Source organism: Sturnira hondurensis, unplaced genomic scaffold (assembly GCF_014824575.4).
Source record: "Sturnira hondurensis isolate 20B ecotype Veracruz unplaced genomic scaffold, ASM1482457v3 Scaffold0020489, whole genome shotgun sequence".
In the NCBI taxonomy this organism is placed as follows: Eukaryota; Metazoa; Chordata; class Mammalia; order Chiroptera; family Phyllostomidae; genus Sturnira; species Sturnira hondurensis.
This window is the reverse complement of record NW_028093120.1, coordinates 1,965,633-1,989,317: the sequence shown is the minus strand read 5'-3', so window position 1 is coordinate 1,989,317 and position 23,685 is coordinate 1,965,633. Positions and strand designations below refer to the sequence as shown.

The 23,685-nt window shown below is 43.2% G+C and overlaps 2 protein-coding genes across 8 annotated transcripts in view; both read left to right on the top strand.

The window, feature by feature from the left end:
- CCDC82 (coiled-coil domain containing 82) overlaps nt 1-3,559 on the top strand; it is a 32,480-nt gene extending 28,921 nt beyond the window's left edge. For all 5 annotated transcript variants that reach the window (XM_037029725.1, XM_037029726.1, XM_037029721.1 and 2 more), the window contains one exon: nt 2,477-3,559. In XM_037029725.1, coding sequence (XP_036885620.1) covers nt 2,477-2,545 — 69 coding nt within the window. In that variant the 3' untranslated portion in view covers nt 2,546-3,559. The remainder of the gene's footprint in view (nt 1-2,476) is intronic.
- Nucleotides 3,560-6,488: 2,929 nt separating this feature from the next.
- MAML2 (mastermind like transcriptional coactivator 2) overlaps nt 6,489-23,685 on the top strand; it is a 354,759-nt gene continuing 337,562 nt past the window's right edge. For all 3 annotated transcript variants that reach the window (XM_037029738.1, XM_037029736.1, XM_037029735.1), the window contains exon 1: nt 6,489-8,302. In XM_037029738.1, the coding sequence (XP_036885633.1) occupies nt 7,790-8,302 (513 nt within the window). In that variant the 5' untranslated portion in view covers nt 6,489-7,789. The remainder of the gene's footprint in view (nt 8,303-23,685) is intronic.

Sequence of the window (23,685 nt, the reverse complement as noted above, 5' to 3'; positions counted from 1 at the left end):
GTGTGTCACGAAGAAGGTGCATATGATGATGTGGTTTGCAGGGCAGTTGGATGCAGGGTAGTCGGGCTGGGGTGGCGAACACATGAACACCAGGAAGTGGAGACTGTCTGTCTGTACAAGTATCAAGTTTCAGTTTTATAAATGTGTTTAAAGTGAATTTCATGCATTGCCTAAGTATTGTTATGTAAATAAGAATTTTAAGTTATGATTGGGTATCCTTCCACATCCCCAAACTCTTCTTACTTGTTCTCTTTCTTCACCCCTTTTTAACTTGAAAATGTTTTTTCTTCCACTCCTTAAACTGATGTTTTTCAAAACATAGCCCTAAACTATCTATGTCAGAACCACCCAGAACCACCTAGAATTCTGGTTGATGAAAACTATGTAGTCCCTGGCTTCACAACAGACCTAGTCAATAAAAATCTTTGGATGATTCTCAGCAAATTAAAGATTGAAGAGCCCTTCTTGAAAGTAAATGTTGCACCAGGACCTCTCCTCAGCCTCAAAACTCTCCCTTGGCAGACCCATTCCTTTTCCAGGTCTAGCTGCTACTTCTGAGTAGAGAGAGGACTCCAAACCTTCTTTTGTGTTCTGGCCTCTTTCTCATACTCTATTCCCGTAATTCCAGCAGTTTTCATTAGTAGGTCCATCTGGCACTCTAAGGGCTTGACATAAGACCCAAACTCTCCAAATTTTTAATAAAGAAAAATAATAGAAGCAGAATCTTTAGGGAGACAGAATGAATTGCCAGGCAATACTGCCTTCTCTCTGAGTTTACTTTCTCGTAAAAAGGCTTTTCTTTTTTCGTACTAAAGCTGCACCCCTGCCTCCACCCTTTAAATCTCAGGAATGGCATACGGCAGTGGTTAAAAGCATGGATTTGAATATTTCTAACAGTAGAATTTGGGGGTGAGTTTCTTCACTTGTAAGCCTAAGTTCCTCTTCAGTAAAATAGGAACTAAATAATATTAATTAGGGTTATTAATAACTAGGGTTTGATTGTGGAGATTAAGTAACACCTTTTAAGCATTTAATATAGGGCCTAGCAATTAGTAAGTGGCTATTAGTGAGTGGCTATTATTAGTAATAAAAGCAAGACTTTCCTTTCCTTAGTATAGCTCCAATAGACCTCAATTTTCCAAAATAAATTTAATAAGAGAAAAAAATAATTAAAGAAAAACAAGATGAGAAGCCTTAAAAACAGTCACACTTTCAAAGTATAGGCTTCTAATCCTAGAGTACTTATATGTAATAGAACCTGTATGGGTACTAGGTCAAGAGAATCCCTAAGTAGTCCATAGGTTGTTTCTCCTGTTCTTCATTCTTTCCAGAAAAGCTGATCAAGTAAGAGGTGTTTGGGAGTGGGGGGAAGGTTTCCTGGCCCTGTCTGGAAGGCAAATGCACTCTCAGAAACCCTTCCATACACCACAAAAGTCAGGGTCGTCACCCCATTAGGAGTAGAACCAGAGTGTAGAAGTGGAGTTAAGAACCAGTTAATCTCCTCAGCTGAGGTAAGCACTTTGAACTCTATCAGCTTTGAAATCTCCAAGTCATCCTGACTCTTCTTTCTTGTTCTAACTTTATTTTTAACTCTCTATCTTTATTGCTGTCACTCAAATTTGGGCTCTTGTTACACAAATTATTACAGTAGACTGCTAACTAGTTACCAAACTTCTGGAATGGATGTTTTACCATTTAAAAAAAAATACATTTTGGATCATGTCAGTCTCCTGCCTTAATACCTCTAACAACTTTGCACCGACTGCCACATTATTGCTGAACTCCTTAACCTAGCACTTCATACTATTTAGTCCCTGACCTCAACCTCTTTGGTTCAGTCTTCTCTCTCTCTGTTCCTCTGAAAAACCTGATTATAGTAAAATCCCGTACTTTCTTGTCGCTGTTGTGTGGACTGTTGTGTCCTACAGAAAACTCTCCCCACCAAGTCTTTGTCTAATAAATCTTTTTTTCCCAGGACCGCTTAGATACCACGCTTTCCTTGTTACCTCAGTTCAGCCTGAACCCCCTTCTGAAGCCCGTGAACAGTGTCTGCACTTCTTCATGGCGTTTGTTATTGGTTGTCGTTGGTGTGCTCTGAACTCCGATCTCATGAGGGATAGGGAGAGCAAATTTATGTATTTTTTTTACCTAATCACTAGCTGGACATTTGGTATGTGTTACACATTAACAGATTTTTGAGTAAGTTATTGAAGTTGCAACACTTCTATAAATATATAAAAATACAATTTACAAGAAAGTTATGAAGTTACTAATCATGTTCAGTCTGATCTCTTTCCAATGTTTTATATGAGTTAGAAATGCTCATTTGAAATTGAGCCCCTGTTCATATTAAAAAGACTTTTGTTTATGATTACCACAAAATGAAATTGTTCCTGTTTGTGTCTGTAGATTGAAAAGGCCTAGCTTATCTTCATTGCTTTGAGTAAAATAACTAGCTTTTTTATTGTACACACAGAGATATGGTCAACTTCAAGAATATCTCAATGATGCGGATTACTTTCAAGATGAGAAGTTTGAATTGTAACACATTTCCTTCAGAGAAGATTTTATAAATTCCTGTAAATGTGAAGATCATGACTTTTATTTCTCTGTATCATGTGACATTTATATATTGTATGTATGTCTTCATGGCAAAATATCTTGTTTAAAACATGTTCACCTTGATTTCCATGAAGTGGCACTCTACAGTCTAATAAAACTTTTCATCTGCTGCGCATAGAAAACACAAGCTTAATAATTGTAAGTGAGTTTTGAAGTCATATAATAATACCTTTATGATAGATGATTATCATGTGAATATCCATTCATGTCCTGTCACTTTAGTAGAAAGATATTGTACTTTTAAAATGTACTTAGACCATCATCAATGTGTGTTTATTGCTGAATCCCTGCCTATATCAATTTATTATTCTGCCTTCACAAATATATTTTTTACTACTATCATTTAAATCAGTGGACTGTGGAAGAAACCTCAGTATTTTGTTCAGTTCAACCCCTTGCTCAGAATCAGACTATAGTTTACCTATTCCAAGTAAAGCAGATTCCTGGCCTCCAGAGTATTAACCTTCACTTCAGGGATAATTCCATGATATGTGTTTCATGCTTCGCAGTGTTTTCTTCTTCTGTTCAATTTTGTCTGAATGTTAATAATTATGATGTATTTTATCTTTATCAATAATTTTCCCATGTAAGTATTTATGCTATAATCAGAAAATCTCAGAGAGATAGAGTCAGCCAAAAATAGTTTAAAAGCGTATTTTGACCCTGGCCACATAGCTCAGTTGGTTAGGGCATCACCCCCACACTCAAGGGTGTTCTATCCCCAGTTGGGGTACACACAAGAAGCAACTAATGAATTCATAAATAAGTGGAACAACAAATGGGTCACTTACTTGTGCGTGCTTTCTCTCTCCCTCCCTCTCTCTAAAATCAATAGTAACAAAATCCCTAAATAAAAAAGTATATATTTTGGCATTTGCATTGCTTTGCACATCAAAATTTTCTCATAATAAAGTAAAATGGCTTCAGAGCGAACAAATGGACCCTGTGTATTCTGTACCTTTAATTCCTAAAACTGGTGTTCTAGCAGGATCTATTTTAGTGTGGAATTTTAGGTACTTGTTTCTTCAAATGTTGGTGGAACCGGTCTTCATCTATTATGTGGTACACTTTCTTGGACTTCATGTACATGCATACACAAAAAGCTACATTTTATTGAATCGTCAAATCAATATTAATATTTTGAAACTAATTTTCTGAAGTTATTCCTACTGTTGTAAACAAAACAAGCAGCAAAAGCTCACAAAGTAGTGAAAATACTGATGCTGATGTTTCATGTGAGGAGTCCGTGCATTATCGCTGATGTCTGAGGTCATTGCAAATGAGCAAGCTTCTTCAGTGGGTGTTTGGAGAGAAAATACAAGAGGCCTCTCATACAGGATAACACCAAAGAATGAAAAAGAGACAGGCTTTTAGGAAATGAGAATTAGTATAGGTCAGGAGGCCAAAAGCAAGAAGTCTATAAAAAAATGTTGAAAAATAGAACTAACCTTTACAGGTGTTAGGACATAGTGTATGATTTTATCATCATCTATATCATTGTTCAGTATGGCACTAAAAAAGAAATTGTAAACTTACAAATCTCACCCATCTGTGAACTTTTTCGATCTGGGCATTCACTGCTATAGGGTTAGGTGCTTTGGCGTTCAGTAGCTACGAGTAGGGGATATGATAAGAAAGACAAATGGACACGTGAAAGGGAAGTAATGCTTGAAAGGATGCACAAGGCTTTACAGAAGGTTTGGGGTCATAAAGGAGGGGAAAACACCATGAAAAGGGGAAAATATTTTTTATTTTATGGAGAGTTGAAAGTAATTGACCAGTTTTTCCTCACTTGTCTGCTCTCATATTCAGATGAGTGGTTCAGTTCACCACTCGCTTCTTGGCAATATTACTGGACTTGCTTAGACTCCAGCATGTTGATTGAGATGTAAACTGCAGCCCTTGAGCTATGATATTGAAGCAGTAGCCCAGTGGTTAAGAAAGCAGAGGTTTGAAATCAGTCTTGAGTTGAAGTCCTAGTTTGTTATCTCCCAGTTACATGTACTGGAGTAAGTAGTTTAATTTTGATGAACTTCAGTTTTCTCATTTATAAATGGGCTTAATGATACCTATCTCTTCAGACTGTTTGTATATTAAGGGAAATATATGCTAAAGGCCGTGCCTAAAACAGTGATTGTAAATAAATAGTAACATGAATGGAAATGAAGGTGTGGTTGTTCATGATGTCAACTTGAAATTAAATGGCTATAAAGGGTAAATGTGTACAAAAGACATTATAAAGAAGGGTCCTAAGACACTGGAATATAATATGAAAACTTATTAAAACCTTGCTTGACAAGTGTGTAAGATGTCCCTGTCTAGCATAGAAATCAAAGTTGACATCATTTAGGAATAACAGATTTGGCCAAGGACTCCATGTTAATCAAAGCCCGCGCTACTGCATGACTAGAGTGAATAATAAGTTTTAAATTTGAATACTGCATTTTTTCTCATCAAGTATGACTGCTGAATATAAAGTACCCATAGTAATAAAGGAGGTAATATCTAGTAAATACTTTTAAAAGGTCAAATATAGAATGATCAAAACTCCTTCACTTTTTCATGACACCTCCTGAGAGAGTTCTCATTCAAGTTTGCATACTTAACCAAGGTATATTTATGCCTTTCTCCGCATGAGTGGTGAGGAACTTAGTCTGAGGAGGGACAGATAGAAGCATGTTCCAATGAAAAGTATAAAAGTTCTATTCCATCAGAATGTACTGGTCCTCGATTCCAAACTAACCTTCCCAGGTTGTGGAAAATAAAATGAACAGCTTCGGCCAGCTTCTCTGGAACTAAAATTGCAAATAAATTGTCTCTAAATGTTTGCATTGATTTTACCCACTCATTTCTATTCATATCTCACTTTGAAGCCAGACCGTGTTACTGAGGTGCCAAAGGTGGTTTGAATTAAAGAACAATTGCTTGATACCTCAAATCCAATGACTTCCAATGCCATACACAGCACTTATGGACCTGACTATCCCAATATTGTGCTCCCCCTAATTTATTCTCTATAATTAATCATGACAAGCAGAATTCAATATATAGCTTGGGATCTTAAAGATGGGATCATCTGGAGATGAGGGACATCAGTCTGTGTGAGATCGATTTGGTTTGTGTTCTTAAAACTTCTTGAAATTCACATGCTTAAGTGTTGATTGTCCTCCCTCCAGACGTGTAAACCAGGTAGCCCGGGAGACCTCAGAGCTTGCATTTGCTTTGTCGCTGGCAATCTTGCATCTTCAACCACGACAACAACAAAACTTTTTTTCCTTTTTCTAGCACTAGTATTGGTAATTTCATCGTAAAATATTTTGTCACTTGATTTACTCGTGATCACCCAGGTCCAGAGACACCTGCCTCCCCTTTAGGAGCTATGAATGTGATTTCCTCTCCTGCCCCCCCTTCTCCCCACCCCCAACACGCTTACACTCATACAGTCTGCTAATGAACATTTCCTCAGTGCTCACCCAGCTCTCGCTAGGGTGCTTAGTGGTATCATTTACAACATATTGAAAAATGAAAATGATATCCTCAGGAGGTGCGTAATGTAGGTCTGAAAGGGAAAATACATTCCCTGGCTGGGGATTTCTTAAATATTTACAGCTGATGAAGTGGTTGTGCAGAGGTCGGGGGATTTCCCCCGCCTTGCCCCTTGTGTGGAGGCTTAGGCTGAGCTAAGCGAGCGCTGGGGAGACGCGCAGGCTTTGGGATTTACCTCTTTAGCCACTGGGAGGCCCTCTGCGTTCCCCTTTCCCCGGTGCCTGGCTGCAATTACTCACTCGTGCAGTGGCACCAGCCTTCCACCAGGGAGCCCCGGATACGCTCGCCCTCCCCTCCGCCCCCTGCCCCCCCCCCCCATCTGCAGCTTGCTGGCTCTCTCTTTCTCCCTCTCTGTCTCACTCTCTCTCTTTCTCTCCCTCTCCTATCGGAGCACAATGAAAGCCTGTGTATCGCCGTGACTCGGGCAGTGGAGCCAGTGGTCAGCAAAGCGGCTAACAACAGACGGGAAAGAGAAAGGAAAATACAAGCTACTTTTTCCCCCATCTATAAAACGGAGCAATACAAGAGATAGAAGCACATTGCTTATTGCGAGTCCAGACCCTCAGATCCACTGGCCGGGATGGAATGTACAAAAGTGGACAGAAAAGTGTCTGGACGTGACTCGGTGAAATTTGCTGGAAGTTTGTAAGTTTGACCATCGTTTGTAAATTACTCTCGGAAGAGTTTGTCTCTCTTGATACTGTATTAGAATAGAGCCGGGGGTGAGGGACAGAAACGTAAGCGGGAGGGGGGAATGTGTTGAAGGATCTTTCTCAGTGGCTAGTGACTTCAGACTGCCTTCATTTAAGGCTAGGAAACCTTAGAGGGAATGAGGATTTCACCGGTGATTGGATTAGCTGAAGAGAAAAGCGTGGTCCAAAAGTCCAGTTACTGACATTGTTAACAATTGAGAAGCCGTCTCCCTCTTTTGGGAGAAGACATCCCACTGTCCCCAAAGAGGAGAAAACACCGGAGCGAAGGGAAAGGGAGGAGAAATTAAAAGCCAAAAGACAGTCTCGATTTTTGTGTTTTCCACACTGACTTCAAAAACCTTCTAAAACAGCATTTATTTCTTAACCTGAGGAAAAGTAAAGGCTGCGGGTTACATAGACCGGGTAGCAATGCGTTTCTCAACAGAAACATCTCTGTAAGGAATTTCTGAAACAACTAGGTGAGGGGGAGTCCAGCTCTCTATTAATACCTCGCTCAGTTCTCTTCCCCGGCTCTTTCTGTCTCTGGCTTGACAATCCCCGAATTCTTGCTCTAACCCCCACGTTGTAGGTTGACACAGTACCCAGTGGCTTTTGTCAGCTTGGTGGGGGCGGGGGGACCCCGCCAACTCTGTCCAACTTCTCTGGAGCTGTCAAATGCAATTAGAGTAAGTTGATCAGGGTTCGTTTCCAACTTATCCTCTGCAATTGGTTTCTCTTCGTGTTCCTCATCCTTTTACTAACGCCCCTCCCCCACACCTCCTCCACTGCACCCCCAACCTCTGAAGACCTCTATTCATGTGGCCCTGAACACTGAGCTCACATTGTCAAAACAGATTTTCCTGCAATAGCCAGCAGTAGCCTCCTTCCACCTCACCATCCCAGAGGCAGCAATCATTGTGTCCACCAAGATGGGGGACACAGCGCCCCCACAGGCCCCCACAGGAGGGCTAGGAGGGGCCCCTGGGGCGGGGCTCCCTGGAGGGGGTTCAGTCACCCCAAGAGTGCACAGTGCTATTGTGGAGCGCCTCCGGGCTCGGATCGCCGTCTGCCGCCAGCACCACCTGAGCTGTGAAGGACGCTATGAACGTGGTAGAGCTGAGAGCTCAGACCGGGAAAGAGAGAGCACCTTGCAGCTCTTGAGCCTCGTCCAGCATGGCCAGGGGGCACGGAAGACTGGCAAACACACCAAGGCCACTGTGGCTGCTGCCACCACTGCAGCCCCTCCACCGCCCCCTGCTGCCCCGCCTATAGCTTCCCAAGCATCGGCTACAGCAGCCCCACCGCCCCCACCAGACTATCACCATCACCACCAGCAGCACCTGCTGAACAGTAGCAATAGTGGTGGCGGTAGTGGGATCGATGGAGAGCAGCAACCACCAGCTTCAACCCCTGGAGACCAGAGGAACTCAGCCCTGATTGCGGTAAGACACCTCGTTTTCTCATGATTCTGGCTGTGGCCGTGTGGCCTTTTGTGAGGGTAGAGCTTGCCTTGGCCTGATGTGGAGTGGACAGCAGTGAAAGGGGCCAAGGTGTCACCTGACTGCCTCGAAGGCCATTGGTTGTGCTATCTGTGTGGCATATATTCTTCCTTACCAAGTTCTGCTGGTGCTCGGGCATGGCTTTTCCTCCACGTGTAGGGTATTTCTTAAGTGGTGAGACACCTGAGTCTTCCAGAGGCTCTCTGAGGCCCACAGTTTGTAGAAGAGGTGGCTACAGTCCAGCGAGGTCTGAGCCTCTGAGGAAGGCCAGGTCTCCGGGGTACTCCTGCTTTGGCTAGCCAGCTCTAATTAGGCCCGACAAACCATTCTTCGGCCTGAAAACAGTCAAAGTGACCTTTACCAAAGCCTTTTCCTTCTTGTCCCATTTTCCCTTCTCCTTGGGTTGAGAGAACCCAACTGCTGATAGGCAGCACAGAGAAGTTCCCAGAGTGTCCCCTCAAGAAAAAACAAAATTTGGAGGGAAATATCCCGAGCCAGTGAAGGAATATTTTTAAGAAACATACTCCCTGATTTTCTATAGATTCCCCCAGTCCGCTCTCCCATCTTGCAGCTTCTTTTCAAAGACACTACAGTGAGTGCCAAATTACGGCATTCATTAAAGAGGGCAGACACAAAGGAGCTATTGACATGCTATCACCCTAGGAAGTACCTTGTCTTCAGCCACTTCTGGTGACGGGACATCAAACTTGAAAGTTCTGATTAAGTTTCTGACTAGAAGTTCTTCCTCAGAGGCACAGACACACCCCATCCCAGAGGGACTATCCCTTGATCCTTGATGCCAGTCCTGGTCAGGTGACAGCCTGCCTGCGTGTGCAGGCTTCCCGCCTTCCTCGGAAGCTGCAGGGCCAGTGGCCTCTGGGGTGAAGGTGGAGAGCCCTGCCCTGCAGCCCAGCAGCCTGCAAGCTTCCTCCGTTTCTGAGTTCTGGGGCTTCTGAAGTCCTGTGTCTGCTCACAGCACAGCTCGGTTTGCCCAAGTCAGCCCTAATGAAAGTCAGCAACAGGAAATAGCCCAGCAAGCCGAAAAGCACTCAAAAATCCCGAAGGAAGGAGGGCACTGTGTCCAGCTTCTCCAAAGGAGTTTGAAAAGGAGCTCTAGGGGGGAGGATGCCCTACAGACCAGTCCTTAGCATGCTTCTTTGTGACTCCTCATTATTCCTGATCTGGGTCTGTGGGGATGAAGTTTCCAGAAACTCTGGGGACTGGGAGGGTGCCCCCCACCACTGCACATACTTCTTGCTTGGGATGCCTGGAACTGCAACTTCCTGGCACCAACTCCAGATGAAAAATAACAGCTAACAGTTAAACTGCGGAGTGGTTGCTGTTTTATCCTTGAATAAAACTAGTTTGTGGGGTTATATTAGAGCTTCAAGAACTAAGTTTCTTTCCTGACCACCTGCTCTTATCCCCACCTTTGCCCAGAATCCCATCAGAGAGAGAGAGCAAGGGGAGTTTGTTTTGCAAAGGCGAGGTGGTGAGGTGAAAGGGGTGGGTAAAGAATCACTCAAATGACGAATCGAGAGAAGAATGAGGTTTGAATGCATGTGTATGTCGCCGGCATCTGCAGCCAAAAGTATCTAAATGCCTTGATTGTCCCCAGTAAATTTATAATCTGCCTGCAAGTCCCCCGGTAATATGGTTTTGTGTGCCTCACAGTCTCCTGGTAAGTGTTTCTGGGGATGGTGCAGGAGCGAGGTGCCCACTCCTGCTCCGTGGAGAAGACGATCTCTGTTCTGGGTGCCAACACTGAATGTGGGCGTCACATCCTAGCCTTTGCAAGGAAGGTGGCATGTCTGCTCATGACCTCGTTCTTTTGGTTTTTGCTTTCCCCAGATTGGAAGTAAGATGAGGCTGCCTTTTTTTTTTAACTTGGGGGTTTGGGGGTGTGAAATGAAACCAGCTTCAGTGGTTTGGTAACTTTCTGATTAGCAATATCCACATTGGGAGGAAGTGAGAGAACAGTGTCTGGCCTTTCCCGACTGAAGGTTTCACTGCTGCAGAAGCCAGAGGTACCTGCTAGACCACCCTGGGCTAAGGGAATCTGTGTTCTCTCTCCTGACCACCAACCATCACCTGAAACAGCCCCTCAGGAGCCTGCCCTCCCTGAATGCGTGAGGATGTGAGGGGCCCTGTGAGTTAGGGGTACAGAGAGCAGTTCCCTTCTAATGGGTGGTTTTCATTGAAAATGTGTGGGGTTGTAAGAGGTGACCCACCACTCCCCTTTTGGTTATTGGAAATTCCCTTCTCCATTTTAGCTTCTAAATTTGGTGCTTTGTTACTCAGCTGGGCATTGGAGAGATGGTGATGCAAATACTGTATTAACCTGATAACATTGTGTGCAAAGGGAGGCCTGGGCATTTGGGAGTGATTCACCAAGCTGATTAGACCTGCAGGTCTCACTTCACTTGGCTCCTCTTATTTTGAAAAATTCTATTATTTTAAAAAGGCCTTTTGTGCAGAATGGGTGTCAGAATTCTCTCTTAATTGTATTGTTCCTGTATCCATAACCAGATTTATTTCTTTCTGGGTGTGTTGAATGTATCACTTTCATAGTTAATTCCTATGCCATAAGTGGCCATAAACATCCTTTGGAGAAAGGCAGAGAATATTGATCATCTCAAATCAAATGCATACTGTGTCCTCAGCTGAAAGCTCTGTATCCTGCTTACCTGCCAGCACAATACCTTGTATATAATTAGGAATATCTGAATGAGGGTGAAAGGGGAACTTCTGTTCCATAGGATAGTGTTGACTCTGAGGGGTGTTACACCTCAAGAAATATATAATGTCTGAGTTTTTCCAATAGCCTAAGATGCAAGAATAATGCAAGAATTACCTCCAAGCCAGTTCTAATTCTGTCCACATTGAGAGCCTAATTCAACAGCCCTTACTCAGCCAGTTTCTTCATTTAGCTCAAGTACAAGTTCAGGGGAAGCCCCATTGCTGCGAGGACTGTCGGAGCAGAGCCTTTTAGAGGGCTGGGATTGTAAGGCTTTAAGCAGATCTGCATTTCTAACCACTTGGAGCAGGCTTTAGGCACTAAATCATTTTCTGGTGAAGTATGTTTGAGTCTCTGAATGGACCGTAAAACTGAATAATTGCGGGTCCGTGGAACAGTACGGTTTAGAGCTTCCATGGTGCATTATTAATCTTTCCCTCTTGCCTGAGACAAGCTCTTTTTCTGTTGCATCCACTGTTGCTAGGATAGGTAGGTAAGTGGTTCCAAGTCATCTTTGGCTTTAGAGATTATCTTTTCTCTAACGTAGTGTGGAGGACAGAAAGCAGATCAGACAAGGAGTCTGCACCCTGGGTTCTGTGCCTGCTTGATCACTGCCAGCTGGGCGACCTGGGACAAGTTACTTAGCAATCATCTGTAAAGCACAGAGAACAATAACAGTGCCCTGGGTTGTTGAGAGAAGCAAACGAATGTGTGTTTCCGAACAAGCTTTGGAAAAAATAAACCACTGCAGGAATGAAGGCATTATTACTAATAGCACTAATAATAAACTACTGAGCAACAAATCATAATACTTGTTTTTCCAGAGATTAAAAGTACACTTAAGCTTTCAGTTGTCTGTTGAAATGGTGAAACAGCTCTTATTGTAAGTAGAGGGATTGGTGTTTCAAATTCAGTGCTGTCAAGATAAGACTGAGTTATCAGTGTACTTAAGTGTTCCTGAAGGTCCCAGAAAACCCTCCTTAACATGGGCAGTGCTGGGGAACTGTTTAGGGTCTCCTAATGCACATCTTTCATAGGCCCCTGTGTGAACCTGGGCAGCTTCAGAAAGGTGTGTCCCCCAGGCGCCTGGGGAACACTAGAAAAGTCGTTTGTACCAATGGCATGGGAAAGTTAAATATTTTGTCAGCAATAGTCTAAAATGTTAATTGTTAGCTTAAGAAAGTCAAACAAGTTAAATCATTGCCAGAGTTCCCCAGTTATTTCTAACTGATAATAATCAAGTTTCCGATCGACAATTCAAAATTTGAAAGCTCTAAATAGGGATCTGAGAACAGAGCAATTTATTGGCCAGGTCTGGGTTTCGGTCGTTGTCTGCGTGATAAACGTCCTCCCCAGGACAGTGATAGGAGTGTTTACATTATTTATATATGCAGCCATCCGTTCCTTAAGAACTGACCTATTTTTGTTCTGTTTTCCAGAACAGAGTTATTAAGGGAGAGTTCTTATCTATCCAGGACCTTCCTACTACTTCTTTCAAGTAAATATAGTTATAAGATCTCACAAAGGCAAAAGAGTTCAAGTGGAGAGAAGTTGGTACAATCCTTTCTCAAAAACTGACAGAAAGCTCTTTTTGACAGCAAAGTGATGTTATTATGTCAACCAAGGTATCTTGCTTGTTTAGGTCAGTGTTTATCTTTGGAAGTTATCTGCTTTCTTTGAAGTATGTCACTGTTATGTGTTGGCCATCACATTTTTCTGAGCTGTGAAGTCTCATACTGTACGGCTTCCCTACATCTGCGCACCTTTGGGGAGTACCGAGACAAGCCTGGCTTTTCCAGTGTTCCTGGTCATAACAATGAAATATGACCAACAGAGTGGCCCTGATTAGCTGTTTTTGCTTTTATTGGTGTTGTGTGTATTTATCACTGCAATTTAATCTCAAAAAGCCTAGAAGGAAATTTGAAAAAAAAATATCCAGTTCTGCTCTGCATGGTAGCTAAACACTTCTGAGTGGATCCTACCACTTCCTTGTTCTTTAATCCGTCCTTGTATATGTTGTTCATAGGCAGGGTTGTGTTTAAGGAAAACAATTTTAAATTCTCTCTTATGCATTTTCATGCCGATTTCCCTCGTACTTGAACAGGCTCTGTTAGAGAATAGAAATACGGCTCCCAAGACATAGTCCCTGCTTGCTTGCAGTCAAGTAGGCCAATCAAGATCACATCAATAAAGTATTAATAGCAGAAGTACTAATTAGGTAGAATGGACCAAAACTGATGTAGAAAATCAGGCAGAGAGAGGAATAAATACTTATTGAGCCTTAGAATATACAAGGCATTTTTATTACATATTTTATGTAAGGTCTTACCAAAAGAAAAAAAAAGACCCAAACAGGTAAGTAAGCAACATTTTGCCCTGTTTCACAAAAAAGTAAACTGAGCCTTGGAAACATAGTAAATGGAAGAATTTAATGCATAGATTTTATAGATCAAAGTGTATTCAAATCTCTACTTCACACCTACTAGCTGTATGAGCTTGGGGAAATCATTTTATTCTTTTCGAGCATCAGTATTTCCCTCTGTAAATAAAGCTAATATTCCTTAGCAAACCAGTCAGTGTAGTAGTGCCTGACACATAGGTGCTCAAAACATTAGTATTGTTAGTATTCAATAGGACGGAGATTCAAATCCAGGCCAGGGAGAGGTTTCCGGAGAATGTGGGCCACCAGCGGGGCCTGTGAGGAGGGAGGAATGTGCAAGTGTGGAATGGGTGACCAGGTATGGATGGGCATGAACATTAGGTGTTTGGGGACAGAGGGTGGAGCGTAACTAGCCTGTGGTTGGGTTTGAGTGGTGCAAGGGACAGATAAGGAGGATCCTCTTCCCGGAGGGTCTGGAGCCCTGGCAAGAGTAAAATCAGAAGCCCTGGAAAATGGTAGAGAAGAACGACTCAGAGGAGTCAGCATCTGTGAAGCAATAATAATCCTTCATATACTTGAGGACAAGTATTATATTCCCCCTCCAGCAGCCTCTTCTCATAGCGCATAGCCTAAGTGTTCTGTGTTACCTATCTTCAGGTCCCTGAGCTGCTTAATGCCTTGCTATTTATACACTTCTCCCATTCACAATGAGTTATATACAGCATGACATGGCCTTTGGCATCAAAAGGAAACGGTTTTAAAAGCATACTAGCTAGACACAAAAAGAGAAACTAAAAGAAGCAGAACCAACCCCACCTGTCTTCCTAGGTTCACTAGGCCTCCCAGTGCCAAGAGGACTGCCCTGTGGGTAAAAGTGTATTCTCTTAATGAGTAAACTCGTCTTCCCAACAAATGTATTTGCTTATTTGCTAACTTGGAAAAGGTGTTTTCATTTAAAAAAATGTAAGCAGAAGTTTATGAAAGGCTAAATCCAGATAATCTTTGAGGCTTATTTATTCTTGCTTGCTTTTTCATACAGATGTGTTACAGATTTTTTACTTTCCCCAAAGTTTACTGGAATTCCAGGTTCCCCTGTCTGGACACAGGGAAGGTACCATATGCAATAGTTGGCAGAGGAGAAAAGCCAACAGCCTCTTCCTCCCTGATTCAAGGCACGTTGCTGGGGTGCTGACCATAGCTAGTGAGTGGCTGTCTACCACGGCTGCTAGCTCCCACCCTTTCCTACACAATCTAGGGGAGAGATGTGAAAGAATGAAAGTTGTTTCATTTCCTTAGAGAGGGGATGAAGAGAGACGTTCACGCATGCTCCACAAGGCTTGAGGAAGGCTAGTGTCAGGCTCTACCACAACCAATTGCCAAAGAAATGGCTATGAAATTGGGCAGACAGAACTTACATACACTGTGTTCTTCACGGGTTTTAATGGTCTTAGCAAAGGTTCTGACATTTCGTATCAAGATTGTGGATATGGATGCTTTTAAAGTTTGGAGGAATTATCCATTAATTCAATAAAGGATTTTTGTGTAGCTATGAGAATTAATATACCCACGATGGGCAATCAGATGCATGCTTTGCCCTCTAAGTATTTACAGTCTAAAAAGAGAGTGGGTGGGATTGGAAAGAGAAGTGTGCACATTGGCTGGTTAAGGAGGCAAGGCAGCACCGAAGTTCAGAGCCTGCGCTCAGGGGTTAGCTCTAGCACTTATTAACCATTTTTCTTGGTTAAGTTAGTCTACCTCTCCTGCCTCAGTTTCCTCACCTGTAAAATGGTATAATTGTAATAGCACTAACCACTTAGGGTCATTGAGTAAATGAGGTAACTGCCTGCCCCCTTCTAGAGGCCCCATAAATTTTAGCTGCTGTTATTATTCATCTGACACAGGACGCACTCACGTCGGATTCGTGATTTCCCCAGCCCTGGGTGCCATCTCTGTGCTGCACCAGGGACACTCTGTGGAAGGATGTGGCTTTTCTCTTTAGTAAACGTCAGGGATATCGCGGTATCCAGTTTCCCTGAATAGTTTAGTATGGAGACGTCATCTGGGCCAGATTGGCATTTGCCGGAATACGTGCAATAGTGTCTTGATAAGAGGATCAATGGTTATCTCTTCAATTCCTGGGATTCTAGGAGTCCTCATCTAGAATTTGGCCAGGGCGAATGTTTATTTTACTTTTTTACGTCTAAAACAGAGGCTGGGTAGCCATTCACTTGCCCAGCGAGTGTGGCATGTGGGCTTTGTGGGTAAATGGGATATTTAAACCATCTATTCAGAGTGTGGAATCTAAAGAGCTGAATAGCCCAAATTTACCATTTAACTGAATTATTAATTCAGACTGATGAATAATTCTTAAGTGAATCTGGTCACAGAGTCACAGAGTTAGAAGCTTCCTTCTGTGGAGATTTAAATTTATGCTCTTGAAAGCCAGATCCCTGGCTCAAGTTGCTCGGGAGTCAGCTCACGGCCAGGAACTGCGAGTGAATAGGCCACTCGCCTTTGCCTTCTTCCTCTGCCGCACGTTGAAACTTTCATGTGTCCTCCATGTGGCTCTCCGTGTAGAATCCCGCCTTTGCTCAGTGCCTCCTGAAGTGTGACTTTCTATAAGAAACACGAAGGAAATTGCCCAGGTTGCCAAGCCAGTTTTAGGGATGATAATTTATAATCAAAAGCACAATGTTACTATGAAGGAGTAACGGGATTAGCATAACAATGATCTTGTTGGGTGGATGATGTCTGGGCAAGGATAGATACCTTGGTTCTCACTCAGAGCATAGAACATAGTCAGAATTTTGTGTGTTTATTCTCCATCATTTGAATTTACATCCCCCTTTTTGAGAAGCTAGAGTCGAACTCAAGTTGGGTTTATTTCGTTTTATATTGTTTTTATAGTGTCCCTGCTTCCTGAGCCATTGTGATAGGTTTACAGAGTAGCATGGGATCGTTCAGATCGTCGTTTTAAAACCACTTTTGTCAGAAATGTGGCTGAGTTATATTTGTGGGTCTTTTTCAGCCTGCTCATAACTCTCACCCACACGAAGAAGCCCAGCACCTTGAATTCCTCATTGTACAGCAAACTTCTCTTCAGGTAATTCTGATGGATTTGAATAGAAAGTTAATTATGTTTGGGGGGGGGGGGTTGTTTTGTTTTGTCTTCAGAAAATTTACTTAAGGCAAAAGTTTGCCGCAACTGCTAATAACTTGCCAGGAGTCTCTTGGATACACAGTGTAATCTCTTAGAATCGTCGTAACCATGGTGCAAAGAAGTAGCTTCATTGAATACAAATTGTACTGTGTCTTTGGAATGATGATTCCATACTTCAGCATGCATTGCTCATTTCTGGAGGACTCTGAATTCTGAATTATGTAAAAATAAAGATACTCTCTGGCTAAGAAGTTTGAGAGACTAAGGTGTTTGTTGTAGTCATTCATCGAAGTGGACCAATACTTGCTACACCACCTACGTCTTGCACGTTTGATTGCCACACTGCTTCATGTCATTTCAAACACCAAAATTATGTCCTAGTTGTACTAGCCCATCTGGTTGTTTCACAGAAGTGTTGAAAAAAAATGCGAAGTGGAGACACAAGAATAAACAGGAAAGAGCAGTGGTATCTCCTGACAGAAACAACCAGCAGGTTTGCAGCCAGTTGCTGTAGCCATTGCACCAAAAAGAGCTTCCGTTTCTCCCTTAGATTCTTTGCATGTGGATCTGTTTGCAGGCTCAGTCCCCCCCCTCCCCCCCCCAGAGAAAGATTCTAAGCTGTCTTTGTGCTAAATTAAACATTGGTTTTCTCCTTGGGAACCTGATCTTCCACAGACTAGGCAACAATATCTTTCTAAGTGAGCTTCCAACTACGCGTTTCCCTCCGGAAGAGGCCCATTGAAGAGCCTTTCCACCCCTACTTGATGGTGGTGATGGTTTCCCAGGTGCATGCTTATCCCCAAACTTGCAGAATTGTGTATGTTAAATGTGCACACTTTTCATATGTCAATCATACCTCCACAGAGTGGTTAAAAAATAGAACAAGCCCTCTTGGGAGACTGATACCAGTAGGTAAATAAGCTGGTCTGGCCAAGTGCAGGATGGGCATCCACATGGGGAGAAGTAAGGTGCCCCTGCCTCTAATCAGCACCAACTGTCATCACGCGAGTGAGGCCACCTTACCGTAGCTGGTCCTCTGACTCAGTGCACCACGTGAGTGTGTGAGCCAAGGAGAAATCAGCAGAGTCATGGCCCTGCCAACCTAGGGCATCCTAGGGCCTCATGGGAAATACTGTATCACTGTTTTAAGCCACTAAATTTTGGAGTAGTTTATAACTTAGCAAAGGTTAACTGAATCAGAACTGGAAAACCTTAGCATGGAAGGTGGTCCTGCCTCTTTAGGTGTGATACTCCAGGCCTTGTTACTTAACACCTTCAAGACTCATTTTCTGCTTTTCATGATAATAGAGACTACCTCATAAGGTTGTGAGGCTTAAATGAGATAATGCATGAAAGAACCCACCATGTTGTCTGACGCATGGTAGAATTCAACAAACAATAGCTTCCTTGCTTTTGTCTTTGCCTTTTTTTCCCTGTATTGTAACTTGAGCCTGCCCTCCACCCCCTTGTCATCTCACATTCAACTTCTTGGGCATCAATATTCTCATAGGCTTCCCCAGGCCACTGTTCCTCTGGACAATTTATTTGTTCCCTTCTGAATGATGGTCCAGTGCTGTCATCCCTCCTAACTACCAAATTTCCAGCATCCTTGTTATGCTCCAGAGAACACATCTGCCTTCGGTAGTCTGCCCTTAAAGTAGAAAAGGGTTAACCTCATAAAGATGTCACTCCCCTTGTACTGTTATGCTGCCCTTGGGAGAGTCAAACAGCATAGCAAATATATATGGGCACTGTAATTGCATTCGATCTTCTAGGTCACTGAAGACTTTGCTAGCTAGTACAGCATGCGGGGGGGGTGGGGGGGGGGAACAAGCATGTTCTGTCTTGAACTGCAGTGTTTCTAAACCCGATTACTCTTTTGGGGTAGCAGATTACTCCAAGTCCCTCATTTCTTCCCATTCTGCATTTCACAGTGAATGAATAAACAAAGAGAAAGTGATAGAGTGATATTATATTATACTTACTGTACCTACTAGTGATCTAGTAATAGAGCACAGGCCTGGGAACTCAGTTTTGAAGGGCCTGTGCTCCCACGGTACTACGTGGTAGGGCAACGTAGTCCAGTCCGTTTCCCTCCCTGGTGCTCATTTTCCCTCTTGGAAAAACAAGGGGTGCTCACGGGGTGGTGGTCTGGGTCACCTCTGCAGCCCCTCTTGAGGTGATCAGCTTTTATAAGTTCCCTGAAATTTTTCCTTTGCTTTCCAAATTTCAGTCTCTTCTTAAATATATCTGTTACAAGGAACCCAAAGGAGGAAGGGCGACAAGGGTGGTAAGGCTTTGTTTTTTAAAAACAAGTACTAGCGAGGAGGGTCTGACATGATCTGGGGAACCAGGGCCAGCTGTGACGGAGGGAGAGCCCACTGCCATTTCAATGGCTTCACACCCTTTTTAGAGGTAATGAACAAATCCCTCGGTATCTGACCATACTTGCTCAGGTTCAGGGTTCCAGTATGGGAAACACAGTCGCGGGGCTGGAGTTTGATTCATCAAATTTATTTTTAGAGGGAACACTGATTTTTTTCCCTCCGGAACCACCCCCCCCCCAACTCCACTTGTGATATTTCTGTGGGTAGAGAGATTCCCAATTGAGTCCTTCTGGAAAATAATTACATGAAATATAAAGTGTAAAATGTGAAGGAAAATATTCTTGTAAAGCTTTTTCCTTAGGAATTGACTAGTATTCTTGCTATATACATCTGTTTTTCCATCTGTTTATTCATCCATCTCTCACATGCACAGAACAATTGAAAAGTGCTGATTAATTTATGGATGGGACTTTATATATGTCACCACTTCATTTTGTCTTTTAAAGATTCTATTTACTCACAGTTAGAGAGAAGGGAAGGGAGGGAGACAGAGAGGGAAAGAAGTATCAGTGTGAGAGAGAAACCTTGGTTGGTTGCCTCTCACATGCACCCCCTGACCAGAGAGATCCAGGCACATGCCCTCACCAGGAATTGAACTGATGACCTTTTGCTTTGCTGGATGACACCCAATAAACTACGCCACACCAGTCAGGGCACAAGTTCATTTTAAACATATGTATCTGCTTTAAAGGGGGACTAGAAACAAGAGTCACCTAGAAATTGAAATTGGCCTGGAGGAAAAAAATTCAATCCACCACCTCCTTTTTTTCTGTTTGTTTTCTGATCACTAAAACTCTAAGCAGAGAGTATAATCACCTGTTTCCCAAGGGCAGCTCTAAGCCCTCAAAACTCAGGTCCGTTTAGGGATTTAATAAGGCTGGAAGAAAGAAATGCACAGGATCTGCTCCAAACAAGCCAACAAAGGAAAACTCACCCCAGCAAACACTAAATCTAGAGCATTTCTTTGATAGCACAGGCGCCTCCTTCCCTATCTCTTGATTAAGTGGGAGCACAACTCTTCAAATTGCATCTCTAAGACTCCTAGAATCTTCCAAGTCTGCGGATCACATCTTAGGCTCCAGGCCAGCCCAGGGCATTTTCTTTCACAAAGCAAGATGCCACTAGCAGGAAGCCAAAAGGGTCATTTGGTCGAGTTGTCATTTTACTTTGTTTCGAAGGGTAGACACACTCAGCTTTATTGTCTGCCAGATGACAGCCACAGAGATGGTGATTTTTTTTCTGTAGTTTCTAAATTCTTCAGCTTTTCTTCTATTAAGATTTTTGGATTTTTAGAGGAAAATGTCTTGGTATTAGGCTATAAAACATGGCTTTTCTTTTTAAAATACAAAGAAAAAGGAAGTCAGATTTCTTTTCCCATAGATTGCGTCTGTCTTTTGCTTAGAAAATGTACCCCACATCCCTGTCATACACACACATGCACACACGCACCCTTTGATGATCGCGATTATTTTTAGTATGTACAGACATACGTTGGGTACATGGGTGACTTTGCAGGCAAAATAAAAAGGAAGAAATGCATTAAAGAGCATGGGAAATAAGATCAGTTTTAAAGGGAAATTGCTGCAGAAACAAGAGCATGCGTTTGCAGAAACTAGGAAAGAGATCATTCGCTCACTGTGGTAAAAGGGGTGAAGGAGACCAAGCTTTACTGCTCACCGACAGGATGACCTTGGGGTTAGTCCCTCCTCCTTTGCTTCTGCAGCCCCAAAGGGTTGGATTCCTCAGCATTTTGCTTGGCTGGATTATTCTTGTCACACAGGATTCAGCTCAAATATCACCTTCTTGGAGAAACCTCCCCGGCTGTTACTGTACAGAGACCTGGCCCTGATCAGGTCTGCCTAGGGCCAGCCAGTAATGTGTGGGTTCTTGAAATTGTGCAGGAAAGATTTCACAACATGAGGCCAGGCAATTGAACATATGTTTATCAAACCTAGGGACAGTGAAACAAGGAAGGGCTTAGCATAGGAGAAGCAACAGGAGATCCCAGGCTGGGCTGCTTTGGCTCTCTAAAAATGTTGTAGGAAAAAAATGGCGGAGGTGTGTTTTCTTTAGCTCACTGGGAAGTCAGAGAAAAGGCAGCCTTTGAGACAGATTCTGGGGTTTAGCCCAGGAGGAGCTGCCGCTGCCTACTGCTCCCATGATTGCAAGCCTCACGGGGTCCCTTAGAGCTTCGGAGATGTGTGCCTGTGGGGGAAGAAGGGGAGAAGGGAAAGGCACAGGTGCACTCCCAGAGGGACAGTGCCTGCTGGGTCTTTTGTCTTGAGGGGTTTTCTCTCTCCCTTAGGGGAGGTCTCGGAGGAGGATCTCAGTAAAATATTCATCAGTGTTCCAGGTGTGTCATTTCAGGGTCAAGGTCTCCACTGACTGGACAGCACCAAGGGCAGGGGTCCTTGGTCACTATAATTGGTCCTGGCTTTGCCCAGATGGTTTTGCTGCTTTTCTGGGCCTGGAGCTGAAATACAACTGAGGTCTAGATCTGTAGGGAAATGACCTTCTGCCTCTGGCTGTAAATTGCTCAGCCGCTGTGCTCAGGTAGCTGTCTCAGTTTCCCTGTTCTCCTTGCCATGGCTACCCTAATCGATGTCCATGCACATGATCAATCTATCTCTCTTTCTCTTTCCACTTCCCCATCACTTTATCCCTTCACAGAGGTTTTGTTGCCTTCATAACTCATCACAATCTGAATCTAGGTCGGTTCCTTATTTATTTGTGCATTTCCTATTTTTTGCACCTTGGAATAAGCTCTATGAGACCAGGGACCTTACAGTTTTGCTCCCCACATGCATCCCCAGGCCCTAGCAGTTCCTGGAACAGTTTGTGTCCACAATAAATGTTTGCCGAGTGAATGGACAGATCATTGGCTTTTAAACTAGAGATGCCTCATGAGTCTTTCAGGGCTGGAAGAAGGAAGGAGAAGTGAAGTGACATGTGGTGGACCTCCAGGGTCTCTACCTCCTACTTAATTATGGTATACATGTGTATATATAAAATATTTATGTATGATATATATATATATATATGAAGTTTCAAATCACACTAAAGCATATATAACTTTAAATACTAGTTCTTAATCACATACATGTGTGTGTGTGTGTGTGTGTGTGTGTGTGTGTATCTAGAGAGAGGGAGAGAGAGAGATGCCTTCACAGGTTCAAACGCATGGTTCCAGTGCTACAACCCCCTTTGAAAGCTGCAGAGGCACGATGCTCTCTGAAGACTCTTCTCAGATGGAACTTCTGTGGCCCCATCTCTCAAGACTAGAAGACACTGGTGCCAGGAAAGGATTATGGAATAGAAGTTACATATGTTGAGTGCCTGTTGTATGTTGGGTCCTGTGTTAGGCCTTGGGTCCCACAGGAGAGACAAAATTGTTGTTTAATGGAGTTTACATTTTAATGGGGGAAGGGGAGCACAGAGCGTTAACAAATGGATGAATTGAGGGATGTTTAACTGGTGATAAAATAATGCCGAGCTCTTTATTCCTTAAGTGACTGATTGAAGGTTGGTTTGGGTCAATGAAAAGGAAGCAAATCTGGAAAACACCCTGGGAAGTGGAAAGTGATAACCATAAAGAAATGGCTCCCTGAGAAGACGGGCTCCTTGGCCAGTGCGGGCTGCGAGCCCGGACAGCTGCCTGCACAGCGGTCTGCCTGGTGCCGGCTGTGTGCTGCTTGGGCCAGTCTGAGCGAAACTCTGGTTCTGAAGCTTGTAGGCAGGAGGGTGGTCATGTCAGCATCATCTTGGAGCTACAGTCATCATTTTGTTAGAAGTCACTGAGGTTTGAGAATGAAAGAGAAACTGCTGAAAGGCACGTTTTGGGGAAAAGGATGCGGACTCTCTTTAGCGATTGAAGCAGAAAAGGGTCAGGAAATTAGCATCAGGACCAGAAGGAGGCAGAGGCCTAGCAGGACCTCACGAGGCAGCAGAAGCAGTAACTATGGCATTTGCAATAGTCCGTAATATCACCTCACATGCACACAACCCAGATAGTCTCACAGAAACTCTATGCTATAAATAAGGCAAGTGTAGCTTTTTAAAATTTTACATATGGGAAACAGACTCTGAGAGGTTGAGAAATGCTAATAATACCTTACTTTTGAATAGCAAATTTGCAGTTTATCAAATGTGTCTACACAGATGACCTCACTTTGTTCTCTGTGGTATTATTATTACACCCATTTTAAGGCCTGAACTGGCCGCACTAACTCCGATAGTGAACAGCAACCCGCCCTCCTGATCCCAGAGCCTGTGCAGAGGGCACAGCTGACAGAATTGAGTAGCTGGGCCACAGATTCATCACTGAATTTGCATCTAAGCTGAGGACATCGAATGTCTTGAGCTTCCAGAAGCACACCCATGCGTACTTCGAAGCCATGACTCGCCCAGAAAGAATGGCAATCATGAATGGAATGAGGATGTCAGACACCCAGGGCACATCAAGTCTAGAATCAGGGAGGCTGAAAAAAAGAGAGTTTTTTTTTTTCTTTTTAAAAATGTATTAATTTGAAAGAACACAAGGCAAGGAAAGAAAAGTTTTTAGTTTATGCAAGCCCACACTTTGCCCTCTCTATTTCCTATGAGTCTAGTGAGTCAACTCGAAGGCGCCGGGAAAGGAGGCTAGCAGTTGTTATAAAGAGAAAC